Here is a 12,274-nt window from a genome sequence, read left to right on the forward strand (position 1 = left end):
TTCATTCACTTGCCAAGTGTGAGCTCACACAATTTCTTTACCTTGTGACTTATTACATTCTCCTTGAAGTTGGGGCTGGATTCCTCGACAATATTCATAGCTGGAGTATTTGGGATCCCTTGCAGCATGGATGTCAACAGGCCAGGAGCATTCAATACGGTCATTTGGAAATGCCTGGTTGCTCAGGGACTTAGGGGAGTTTGAGTGGAAGAAGCTCTTGGAGAGGCCGCTCAGCTCTGACCGATAGTACATCCAGACCCACCATCTGTTAGTGGCTGTGCTGCCTTGGTGTTCAGGTGGAGATTGCCTGTCTGGGAGTGAGGGACGTTAGAGTAGCATCACTGACTCACTAAACTGCCTCTAAGTTCTTTCTTGGGCTTTTATTTACCCACCACCATAGATGTGATCATGGTTTGTCTGGAAAGCTCACCTCCAACTTCATCTAGGTCCACAGTGAGCTTTCCAATCATGTATGGCAGGGGTGCCTTCATGGGGGATTTTCATGGAGTCCTCTTACATAGATGCAAGATGATTAGTATTCCCAAGTGGTGTTGTAATTGGAACCTTGAGAATTTGTTGATTACATGAGTGAATGAGTGGCAAATGAGGGAGTGCTGAGACCCAACCATTTGTTTTGGCTTTGGAAGTATTTCTTGTGTGCGATCTCTTAAGGGATCAAGTCAACATGGCCACTTGTACTGTTAGTCACTTGGCAGCTGAAAGGACACACGTGTTTTTAGGTGAACTTTCTTTACAGTGAGATCGTGAGCTCATGCCTTGCTTAGCTCCTCATGATTTCAATGAGTCATAGCACCCCTAGAACTTAACTTTGTTTCTTGGGCCAAGGCAGAGTAGAGCATTCACTTCACACGTTACAATTTTTTTTTTTTTGGAGAAATATGGTTCTATAATTTGCCACATTTTTTTTTTTTAATGTAATGCTTGTTCTTGTAAGCTTTCTCTAGGAAAAGATTTAATGACCATGTGTTACTTACCTGAGGCACTCTACCTCTCAGAATCTCAGATTCCTAATCTATAAAAAGGAGGAAATGAAAATATAGGACTTCAAAGGGCCCGTTCAGCTCTCAACTCTGTTTATCAGTGTGCACTTTGGTAACACTGCCTCTTTGTGTGGATGGGAGTTTGGATAATGTCACATCCCTCATTTGCTGTTCCCTGTCCAGGTGTGTGCATGGGCAGCTCTACCCGACATATCGTGACCTTTGATGGGCAGAATTTCAAGCTGACGGGCAGCTGTTCATATGTTCTATTTCAAAACAAGGAGCAGGACCTGGAGCTGATTCTCCATAATGGTGCATGCAGCCCTGGGGCGAGGCAAGCATGCATGAAGTCCATTGAGGTGAAACATAATGGCCTCTCGGTTGAGCTCCACAGCGACATGGAGGTGAGGTGCCTTTTGTGGGTCCCATGGCAAGGCAGCTACATGGACATGGTGGCAGTTGGTTTTGCTGGCACTCCTATTAGAGACGCAGCCTTCTGCCTAACTAGCAGAGTACCACCTTCTTTGGAGGGGCTTCTTGCCATCTCCCTTGTTTTGGTGTGATTTCATGTTGTTCTGGGCCCAGATTTGGTACCAATTTTAGGTAGCATTAAAATGTGAAGCTAGTGCCAGATTCTGGCACTGGTAGAAAATTGGGGTTGAAACCAGTACCGTTTACCCAGCAGGCATTATGAGCCCAGTGCCTTGGGCTTGTCAGCTTTCCAAAAGAAACTACTTAGTGCCTAAACTAGGGCATTTGGAAATATGTAGGGCCTCAAGAAAAAGTATGGCTCCAAAATTCAAAAAGAAAACTGCAAAACCGGTTTAAATAAATGTTTGGTTAAATGCTTACTAAAGGTTATATTATGCCAATTTCTTTACTTGTTCATTTAGAAATCATAAATATTTCATTATGTGAAAACAACTTATAGGTTAGATCTCATTTTGCAAGAATTCTTGAATATGCACAGCAATCGCTGAAAAATCAGAGCTAGTCATATATTAAATGAGTAACTCACAGCCAAAATTTTAAAATTAGAAAGGAGAAAAAGCCTTCCAAAACGTTTACAACAAAAATAATATCGTGAGATGTGAATATATTGAATATGTTTGATATGCTGTGTGATGGGGCCTCCAAAGAGCTCCTAATGACTCTCCCCCACAAAACCAAACCAAACCAAACCAAACCAAACCAAACCAAACCAAACCAAACCAAACCAAACCAAACTAAACAAAAAACTTAAAATAGTCCTGTTAGTTGTTCCTGGAGACACTGATGAGCTGGCAAAATGGCAACTTTCCCACCCTATCCTGAAGGGGTTGTCCTCCCGCGTAGAGCACACAGAGACTCAAAGTTCAAGGTGCTTCAACCACTGGGCCTTCAGGTCCCAGGTTCATGGGTCTCTGTACAGTATTATAATAGTCTGTTTTCATGCCGAGCTCTTCAAAACTCCTTTATCTTAGAAGAGCTGCTGATAAACATCAGGGTTTGTGGATAACCCTGGAATTGAGTGTGGTGAATGTTGGAAACTGCTAGTAACTTCAGGGAGAAGCTAAGAGTGAAATTTTAGGATTCCTTATTGCTGTGACAACTGATCAATATTTTCTTCTTTGGGCAGGTGGGGGTGAATGGGATTCTGGTCTCTGTCCCTTACATGGGTGGGGACATGGAAGTCAACATCTATGGTGCCATCATGTATGAGATCAGATTCAATCGTCTTGGCCACATCTTCACATTCACTCCACAAAACAACGAGTTCCAGCTGCAACTCAGCCCCAAGACCTTTGCTTCAAAGATGTATGGTCTCTGTGGTAAGAACATCTTGAACTCTCCTTCCTTTTATATTTGTAAACCTTCCTTGCTCTACTCTCAGGACTCTTGGGACTATTTCTGGGTCCAGTAGCAAGTTTCAGATGCTGGTGGGGATGGAGAATGGCCAGGTCTCTGGCATCAATATGCTGGCACCCACAGCTACCAACCTTGTCTTTCCTTGTTTCTCTAGGGATCTGTGATGAGAATGGGGCCAATGACTTTATGCTGAGGGATGGCACAGTCACCACAGACTGGAAAAGGCTCGTCCAGGATTGGACTGTGCAGCAGCCGGGGAGGACATGCCAACCTGTTCCCGAGGAGGAGTGCCCCATCTCCAGCACCTCCCACTGCCAGGTCCTCCTCTCTGCACTGTTTGCTGAGTGCCACAAGGTCTTTGCTCCAGCCACATTTTATGCTATGTGCCAGCAGGACAGTTGCCACCTGGAGCAAGTGTGTGAGGCAATCGCCTCTTATGCCCACCTCTGTCGGACTAATGGGGTCTGTGTTGACTGGAGGACAACTGATTTCTGTGGTGAGTATCTATATGTACCCCCTAAAATTTGTGAATACCAACTAATTGTGGGCTTTCTCAACTTCTCTGGTACTAGGATTCTTTATCTGGGTAATGAGGATCAAAATACTGAATTTCTTCTGATCTAGGATTTCAGTTAGTATCAAAGAAGGTGGGAGATGTATAAGTAATTTGAGTGTTGAATTTCTATGTAAATGAAAACACGATCATTTCTATTAGTATTCTAGTGTTCAGACAAATGTAATTGTAATGTGTTAGGCACAGACAGGCACCAGCAAAGTACAGAATAATCAGTCATTTTGAATTTAAAGTTCCACCAAGCTTTAGCAAAGCCTCGCAGATAGGCCATGCCTGAGCAGAATTTTGGAGTGTGAGTGGAATTTTGCCATTTGAATACCAAGAGTTTTCTTAGTTACAGATGCCACAGGGTAGATAGCTCCCCTTCAAAGTTAGCTTCCCTATTTGGACTCGAACTAATATAATCCCTTACTCTTATTTGGTGGGGAGAAAGGGGTAGAGAAATGAATATGTACAAGCATCTTGGAGTCTCAGGGTTTATGAGTTTATAATTATACAGCTGTCGGCAACTCTTACATGGGGCTGGAGGACTTGGGCACCCTAGTCGCAGCTCAGCTGGTGATGGGCACCAGTTTCTGCATCTTAGAATGAGAAAGTTGGACTAGACAACCCTTAGGTTCCTTTGAGCTCTGGTTTTCTGAGTGCATGTGGATGGTACTGCCCCCTTTCCATCTGCCTGCAGATCAAAGGGAAAATGTTAGTTTCGAGTTACCTCTATCACCTTCTCTGCTTAGCTAATTTTTTGATCTACCTCCTATTTATTGTGCATAGGAAAACCCTGGATGCTCAAAATCCTTGGAGACTTTCTCTGCCTTGGCACCATGAGAACCTGAGAAAGGGGCTGAGGAGGACCAGGGTGGGAGGAATGAATTACCTTGTAGCTTCTCTCCCAAGGCAATTCATCATACCTGTAGATTCCTTACTTCATTTTAAGAGGAGTTTGTAAGCATTAAATATAAATGTATTCAAAAGAAAGAACCATGATACTTCCTAAGGACACACAGGTTTTATAAACAGATATGATTAAATTTGACTGCAAGTAACAGAGAAATAAAATTCTCTGTCACACAGTGGTCAGAGGGAGGTGGCTCCAGCTGTTTCTTAGCCTCAAACTGGATTCTAGCTTTTTGCTCACCCTCACTTGGGTGTGGGTTTTCCTCATAGTTTAAAATGAAGCTCTAGTTATCATATCCAAGTTCTGAGAAGCAGAATGGGTGAAGGATGGAAAAGGGAAAAAGGGTATGCATAGTTGTTTTTTTGAAAAAAGATTCCTGGAGGCTGCTATAGGAGTCTACCCTTCTTCCATTCATAGGTCAAAACTTTGTCACATGACTACACTTAGTTGCAAGGGAAGTTGGGAAATGTAGTCTTCTGGGTGCCTCTATTTCCCTCTGGTGGGTGTGAGCCATCCAGAGTGACCTCCTTCTCCATCTGCAGCTATGTCCTGTCCACCATCCCTGGTGTACAACCATTGTGAGCATGGCTGCCCCCGGCACTGTGAGGGCAATTCAAGTTCCTGTGGGAACCATCCCTCGGAAGGTTGCTTCTGCCCCTCACACCAAGTCATGCTGGAAGGTAGCTGTGTCCCCGAGGAGGCCTGCACCCAGTGTGTCGGTGAGGATGGAGTCCGGCATCAGGTAGGAGCCCTGGTCTTTCACCTCCCATGGGCCTGCTTCTCTCTGGGTTCAGTAGGATGAAGCGTTCACCAGTGATTGGCCCCTTCTAACTTTAGCAGCAGGAGTTGACTCTTAAGGGGGTCATTAAGGGGTAGGGGAGCAGTATGACATAGTGGCTTTTGAGTTAGATCTTGGTTCATATCTTGAGTCTGTCATATATTAGCTATGTTACTACTATTGCTACTACTACTTTTATCATTATATTCATGGAAATAGATGCTATAGGAACCCAAGAGAGGATAGGAAAAAAATATTTTATATGGTGATGCCTACCATTATGATGATATATTATATACCTGGCATTGTACTAACCACTATCTATTCATTATCTCAAGATTTTTCAAAGGTGTGTTTTGCAGAATTTAACAGTTACCTGTGGTCAAAAGCATTTAAAGAACACTAGTTAGACAAGTTAAATAGGTTTCCTTATTGTAGGGCTATTTAGAGTTTTTAATGTACTAATGTGTGGCAAGTATTTAAGAGGGTTTTCACTTCTCAAACTTATCTGACCATGGAACTTGTATGTGTGGTGGATGAGTGAATGTGTATGTGCATGTGGACTAGGACTAGTCTCTTGGACTAGGATTCCAAGAACACACTGGATATTTTGCATCATCTCATAAATACAAAACATCTATGAGAAAACTAATGCCTAGCTTAGGGCACTGCCCATGGACACAGTTTGTAAGTTATGGAGCTGGGTGTTGGACTCAGAATTTGAAGCTATGTCTGACTCCAGAGAACTTGCTTGCTCCAATATATGAAATTGCCCTTTTACTAGGTCTTTGTGTGTGTATGTGTGTGTATGTGTGTGTGGGGGGTGGGTTTGATTTGTGTGGAAGTCATCAATTCTTTTAGCCTTTAGGAATTATTGATACATTTTGAAAGGGTCCTCCCCCATCCTAAGATGACAGTCGTATCTCTCCACAACATGTGTGTTTGTCGGATCTGGAGCATTGTGTGTCTGTGCACATGTGAGTCTGTGCTGTGGTTCTGTCCTTCATCCTTGACAGTGATATTACAGAGCATGGTAGAGGGAGGAATACATTTGGCTTCTAGCAAAGGAGAATGTGTTCTATGATCATGTGCTGATCCCCAGACCTAACATCTCTGTCATCACCAAGGAGGGCTTTATCACTAAGTGATAGGGTTTGGTGACTTGCCACTATGTTTAATCACCGCTAGGAGAGCTCCTGGGAAGGCCAGCTAGCCAAACTGGGGAATGATGAAAGCAACAATTCCAGTAACTACACTGTTCCTCCCTGACACTGTAAGCCAGGAAATGGACTATTTTATTTGATTCTCCCCAAAGCTCTGTAGAAATGTTATTATATGTCCCACTGAATGGAAGAGGAAACTGAGGCTCAGATGGCACAAGGTGATAAAACTGGAATTCTTATTCACTACACCTGGTCATCCCCTAGTGTCCTAGCCTGACATTGATCTCATCAGAACCCTGAGCTAAACTCTGAGCTAACTGGGAGTGCAGGTCAGCACGGGCATCCACTAGACTGTTACTTGGGTGGCTCCACCTGCTCTGTTTTGTTGTTGGGCTCTATCCCATTTATTGTCACTGTGGGACAGATAAACTCAGAGGGAAGCCCAGTCATACTCTACTGCTGTATTTCAACTTGCCAATTTAAGTGACTTCCGGTACCACAGTATTCTCCAGACAAGCTGACAGAACCTTACACTGCTCTCCCTGCTTTGCACAGCTCCTGCACTCCTGCTGGGCTCTAGGGATGTGTACCATTCCCAGGTGGGGCTAGCACCCAGTGGCAATTGCAGACTGGTTTTGCTGCTGGTGGTAATAGACTCTCAGAGGGAGGCAGATGTGGTCTCTCCTCCCTTCCTTCACATCCTGACGAGAAGTCAGCTCAAGTTTGCAAAGTGTCTCTGGCTCTGTGGCCACCAACTGTCTGCAGGGCGCTGAAAGCAGGAAGCTTGTGAATTTTATTTTAGTGTCTCTACCCCTCTTTTCTCCACTCCTCTCTGGCCCTGTTTCCCCTTTCCCTGCTCCCTCATCTTCAGTGCAACACATCGGGAATATGCATTGACATGGTATAAAGAATGCTTCCAAATAGTGCGCTATTTTTGATATAGAAACTGTCTTATAAAAATATTTTAAAATCAAGTAACATAAAATGAATTAATTAAAACTATGAAGGGAACACAGCCAGTTGTAGTTATTTCAGAAAATACTACAGCTTACACAAATGAAAACAAGTATCTTATCCAGCCACCTGCAATTGCAGCTTTTACTTTCAAAGTAGAGTTAAGAACAAAAAAATCTAATATGAAAAATATTTCCATTAAATGAAATTTTTTAAAATGAAAAATAAAGGCCAGAATTTTTTTCCCTTCAGGGAAATAAACCAGGGTATAAATCTCTTGTGGTAACATCGGAAGGGCAAAATATTTACCAGTTTCCATAGCTCTTGTTTAGTTTACAAAGTGCACTGTAAAGACGGGAGCCTTTGTTGCCGGCTCAGAAGGGATCCAGAGCCGTGCTGGCTGTTCCTCTCTCCGTGTTGGGGAGCAGGGGGTGCTGTGCAGAGCAAGTGCTGCTTCAGCTCAGCTCAGCAAGAACTGCCTCCATCACCCAGAAGCCTGGCGCCCCTGCCTGGAGCCTCCCTTTCTCTCTGATCTCTGGTGTTCTGTAACCTATACATTTCACTTGCATCTTCTCTTAAATTCTCAGCTGTGGGCTTGTATTCCTTCTGTGACCTTGGGCTTTGAAGACTTCTAGGTTCCCTTGCCGTATTCTCTGTGGGCCATTCTTTTGTCATCTAAATCTTTAACTCCAGCTAGCTCTCATACCTGTTCTCCTGTCTCAGTAATTGTCACATCCTGGCCCTGGAACCTGGCGGGTGAGACAGGGCTGCCTGGAGTTGGCCTGTGCTGATGCAGGAGCGCCATCTGCTGGCCCACTTGCCGCATAACCCGGCATGTTATGCCCCTGTACAGCTGGCTGCTGGCGGTTTTTAGAAGCTTAGCGTTAGCCAGAAAGGGCTTTTCCAGGGGCCCAAGATTCTGTCTCCTGTCTCAGGCAGGCCTCCTTAAAGCTGTCTGGGAAAAGAAAAATCCCCGGAGGAGGAGGTTTAGCACCTGTGTTTGGTCATCTGTTGTGGTGTTGCCCACTCTCAGGATAGTGGTAGCATTATTTATTCTTAAATTTAGATATCTGAAGTCCACAAAAACAGGCTCTTTAAAAGGCCTCTTTTACAAGAGAGAAAAACCCTCAAAACACATAAAAACTATAAGCCTCTTTATTTCACCACCTTTGCCATTTAAAAGTCGGGATACCACCCTCCCACCTCCCCTACCGCACCCCCCCCCCCCATTTACTGTTTCTTGGCATCACCCAGAGGCCTGGGGGAATGAGCGATGCTTCCCCACCCCTGCCCCTCTGCCCGGCCTCTCTGCTCCCACCTCTGAGGCCAGCACCCAGGGCCCCTCTCTGTGTCTTCCTGGCCCCCAGAAACACTGGAATAGCAGCCCCTGCAGCCTTTTTGTGTGTGTGTTTTTGTTTCCTATTCCTAGTCCCTCCCTCTCAGTCCTGCTACCCTCACCATGTTGGCCCTTATTTAACACTCTTCCTGGGAAGCAGGGTCCTGCTTATAAAACTCCAGGGCTGCCCCTTGCCCACCAACTTAAGCTCAAGCTCCTCAAGTGGGCAGGGGAGGCCTCTACAATTGTCCACTGACCCACAGGACATTCTCCCCTCTTTCCACACCCAGAATTCTTTCTCCTCCCCAAGCTCCCCCCCCCCCCATACTCCACCTCCCACCCTTCACAGGCACACCTTCAGGAGGCCTCTCTGAGGGCCCAAACCCTAGTGAACTGCTCTTCTTTGCCCTCCTGTCGCCCTTTTATTTTTCATTCTAAAAATCGCTTTATAGAGATATAGTTTACATATAATAAACAGCAGCTAATAAAGTGTACAGTTTGGTGAGTTTTGACACGTGCACACTCCTGTAAAACCACCATCACAACCAGGACAAGGGACGTTTTCATCATTCCCCAAGGTTTCCTTGTGCCCACTTTAATACGTCTCCTGACCCCCAGCTCCCATCCCCAGGCAACCACTGGTCTGCTTTCTGTCACTATAGATTTGTTTATATTTTCTGGAATTTCATATAAATGGAATCCTGTAGTATATACTACTTTTTTGGCCTGGCTTCTTTCACTCAGCATAACACTGTTGAGATCCACCTGTGTGTGTATTGTACTTCGATAGTCTGAGTAGTAGACTATTAATGGCTAAGTAGTATTTCACAGTGTGGATGTATCACACTTCATTTATCTTAGGCAGCTTTTCATACATGATCTTATTTCCTCAAGTTGATTGTATTTATCCAATGTCTGTCACTCCCACAGTCCCAGCAGGGTCAGGCACTGTGACTGCCTGTGAGTGGCAGGTGTAGAACATGTGGTGTCTGGGGCCAGAATGCCAGGTTCAAATCCTGGGTGTGCCACCTGGTCATGTTCCTTCTCTGTGACTCAATTTCATCATTTATACATGAAGATAATAATAGTGCTTGCCTGATAGGGTTATGATAAGGAACATAAAGTGAATAAACATACAGTCTCTAGGAAAAATATCTCGAACATATCTAATGCTAATTATTATCAGGAGGCAGCAGAACATGTTGTTAAAAGGATGGATTCGGGGTTCAAACCCTACCTCTGCTGGTTCAACCCCAGGACTGCAAGTGCCTCAACTTTCTTGTTTGATAAGTGGAGATAATAATAAAAATATCCTCGCGACAAGATTGTAGTGAAGGTGGGGGAACTGACTTCCATTTACTCCAGGGCTTTCTGCCTAATGTCCTGCACCCCTTCTGAACCTCATTTTCTCTCAGTTCCTGGAAACCTGGGTCCCAGACCACCAGCCCTGCCAGATCTGCACGTGTCTCAGCGGGCGGAAGGTCAACTGCACCTCACACCCCTGCCCCACGGCCAGAGGTGAGCTCACCCTCCCTGGGGCACCCTCCAGGCCCTGTAGCCACCAGATCCACATGTGGATTTCCTGGGCCTGGCCTGTTTCCCAGGCCAGCCCACCCTTCCTTACCTCTCTGGGATAGGGTTCCCCTTGTCCCACACCTGGAATAGCTGCTCTCAGAGCTTAACCCTGCTCTCCTGTCTCACCTTGGCCCTCAGACTAGAGTCTCCTGTAGAGCACATTCAGGGGTCAACAGCCTCATTCTCAGAAATCCCACAGCCTGATACTTCACGGCCTCCCATGTAGGGCCTGTGCTGGTTTCTGTGGATGATAGTCTGCTATATATACATATTACTAGATGACTGGTGCACAAAATTCATGCAGGGGTAGGATCCCTAGGCCTGGCTGGCAATCAGGGCCGATTGGGGCCCTCTGGCTGCCAGCTGGGGCCTTCCTTTGTTTCGTGCTGCCCCCTGATGGTCAGCACACATCATAGCGAGCAACCGAACGAACTCCTGAGGACACTTTGCATATTAGCCATATATATAGATTGTTGACACTATTACAGATGCCCCCATCCTCCCCACCTTTGCCCACCTCCACCCAGCCCTTGCCACCCCTCCCCTGGCCTTCACTGCTCTGTTGTCTGTGCCCATGGGCTAAGTATATTTATATTCTTTGGCTGCTCTCTTCACCTTCTTTGAGAGCCTGCCATATTTTAGATCCTGCTCCAGGCTGTACCACTGTTTATTTCTCTGACTTGTGTGGCATTCTTTTCCAGCTCCCACATGTGGCCCATGTGAAGTGGCTCGCCTCCACCAGAACGCAGACCAGTGCTGCCCGGAGTATGAATGCGGTATGTGTCCCACCTTGGGCATTCTCCAGGGCCCAGGCCCCAGCCCTAGGTGAATGATGTGGGCGCTGCAAGAGACATATGGTCTCAGACACAGGGTGTGAGAAAGGAGGTGGGCAAGGGCTGACTGGATTTTCCAAATAATGGAAAGGGTAACCTCTAGAAAATAGGATTTGCTGCCTAGAGAAGTTCTGCAGTAAATCATTAAATGTCAGATTTGAAAACATTAAATAAAGAATGGGGTAATCACTGGTGGGGGGAAGTGCTCAGAAATGGACTGAAGAGAAAGTTAGGCCAAAGTAGCCCATTTTCCTTTTCCTTTCTGAGGACCTTAGATGTGGAGAAGGCCACCTACAGGGCACCTTGATTTCAGCAAGTTATTTGTCAAAGGGTTTCATTATTGGCTTGCGAACTGCATAGTGAATAATAGGCTGAATAATGCTATAAGTAAATGAATCCAGAGCTGATGGAATTAGGTTTAACATGACAGGGAACCTCTGATGACCCGTCCCTGTCCTGTCTAGTGTGTTTGTTAATTGTAAAATTTGCAGTGAGGCAGATCTTACAGGGCGAGCAAATAGATTAAGGGACAGTGCAAGGATCTACAAAAGAATGAACTAACCTAAGAATTTTATTTATGCTGATGAAATTGATCAGGGACACATAGAAGTCCTGTGGGCAGGGAGATCTGACTTGAGAACAGCTTGTGTAAAATAGATCTGAGAATGTTAACAGTAGACAGAACTGAGGGGATCATTTAGTTCAAGTCCCTCATTTTGTAGACCTTTTAGGCTTCTACAATGTGCCAGGCATGTTGCCTTAATTATTTCATGACATCCTTGGACTGACTCTATGAGTTAGAGTTCCCACTTTGCAGAAGATGAAATGGAAGTCTAGAGGGTTCAAGTGACTTGGCTGTGATCTGAAAGTCCTAGCTGATGACAGAAAAATCAATATCAGCTTATCGGATATCTGGATCTATCTATCTATCTATCTATCTATCTATCTATCTATCTATCATCAATCAATCTACATACCTACCTATCAACCTATCATCTATCTCCCCCCTCCACCTCTACCTCTATCTGTATCTCTACCTTTGTCTCATAATCACTACCTACCTAACAGAAATCTGCATGAAAAGGACTATAGGGTGACACTCACAGGTAATACAAGAATAACCTTGCTAAACTCTGAGTGGATGTCTTTTTTTTTTTTTTCTGTCCCTTAGTGTGTGACCTGGTGAGCTGTGACCTGCCCCCAGTGCCTCACTGTGAAGGTGGCCTCCAGCCAACATTGACCAATCCTGGCGAGTGCAGACCCAACTTCACCTGCGGTAAAGCCTCCATGGAGAGGAGGTGGTGGTGCAGCCACTCT

The 12,274-nt window shown here is 45.2% G+C and overlaps 1 protein-coding gene across 2 annotated transcripts in view; it reads left to right on the plus strand.

Annotated features, from left to right (window-relative positions):
- Positions 1-12,274, plus strand: part of VWF (von Willebrand factor) — a 119,333-nt gene that overhangs the window by 82,376 nt on the left and 24,683 nt on the right. For both annotated transcript variants that reach the window (XR_004965910.1, XM_036298336.1), the window contains exons 35-41: positions 1,185-1,405; positions 2,620-2,812; positions 3,004-3,345; positions 4,861-5,060; positions 9,965-10,067; positions 10,826-10,900; positions 12,129-12,233. Coding sequence is in view for 1 of the 2 variants with exons in the window: in XM_036298336.1 (XP_036154229.1) it covers positions 1,185-1,405; positions 2,620-2,812; positions 3,004-3,345; positions 4,861-5,060; positions 9,965-10,067; positions 10,826-10,900; positions 12,129-12,233 (1,239 nt within the window). In the remaining variant the exon portion in view is untranslated. The remainder of the gene's footprint in view (positions 1-1,184; positions 1,406-2,619; positions 2,813-3,003; positions 3,346-4,860; positions 5,061-9,964; positions 10,068-10,825; positions 10,901-12,128; positions 12,234-12,274) is intronic.

This window comes from Myotis myotis, unplaced genomic scaffold (assembly GCF_014108235.1).
Source record: "Myotis myotis isolate mMyoMyo1 unplaced genomic scaffold, mMyoMyo1.p scaffold_m19_p_3, whole genome shotgun sequence".
Lineage (NCBI taxonomy): Eukaryota > Metazoa > Chordata > Mammalia > Chiroptera > Vespertilionidae > Myotis > Myotis myotis.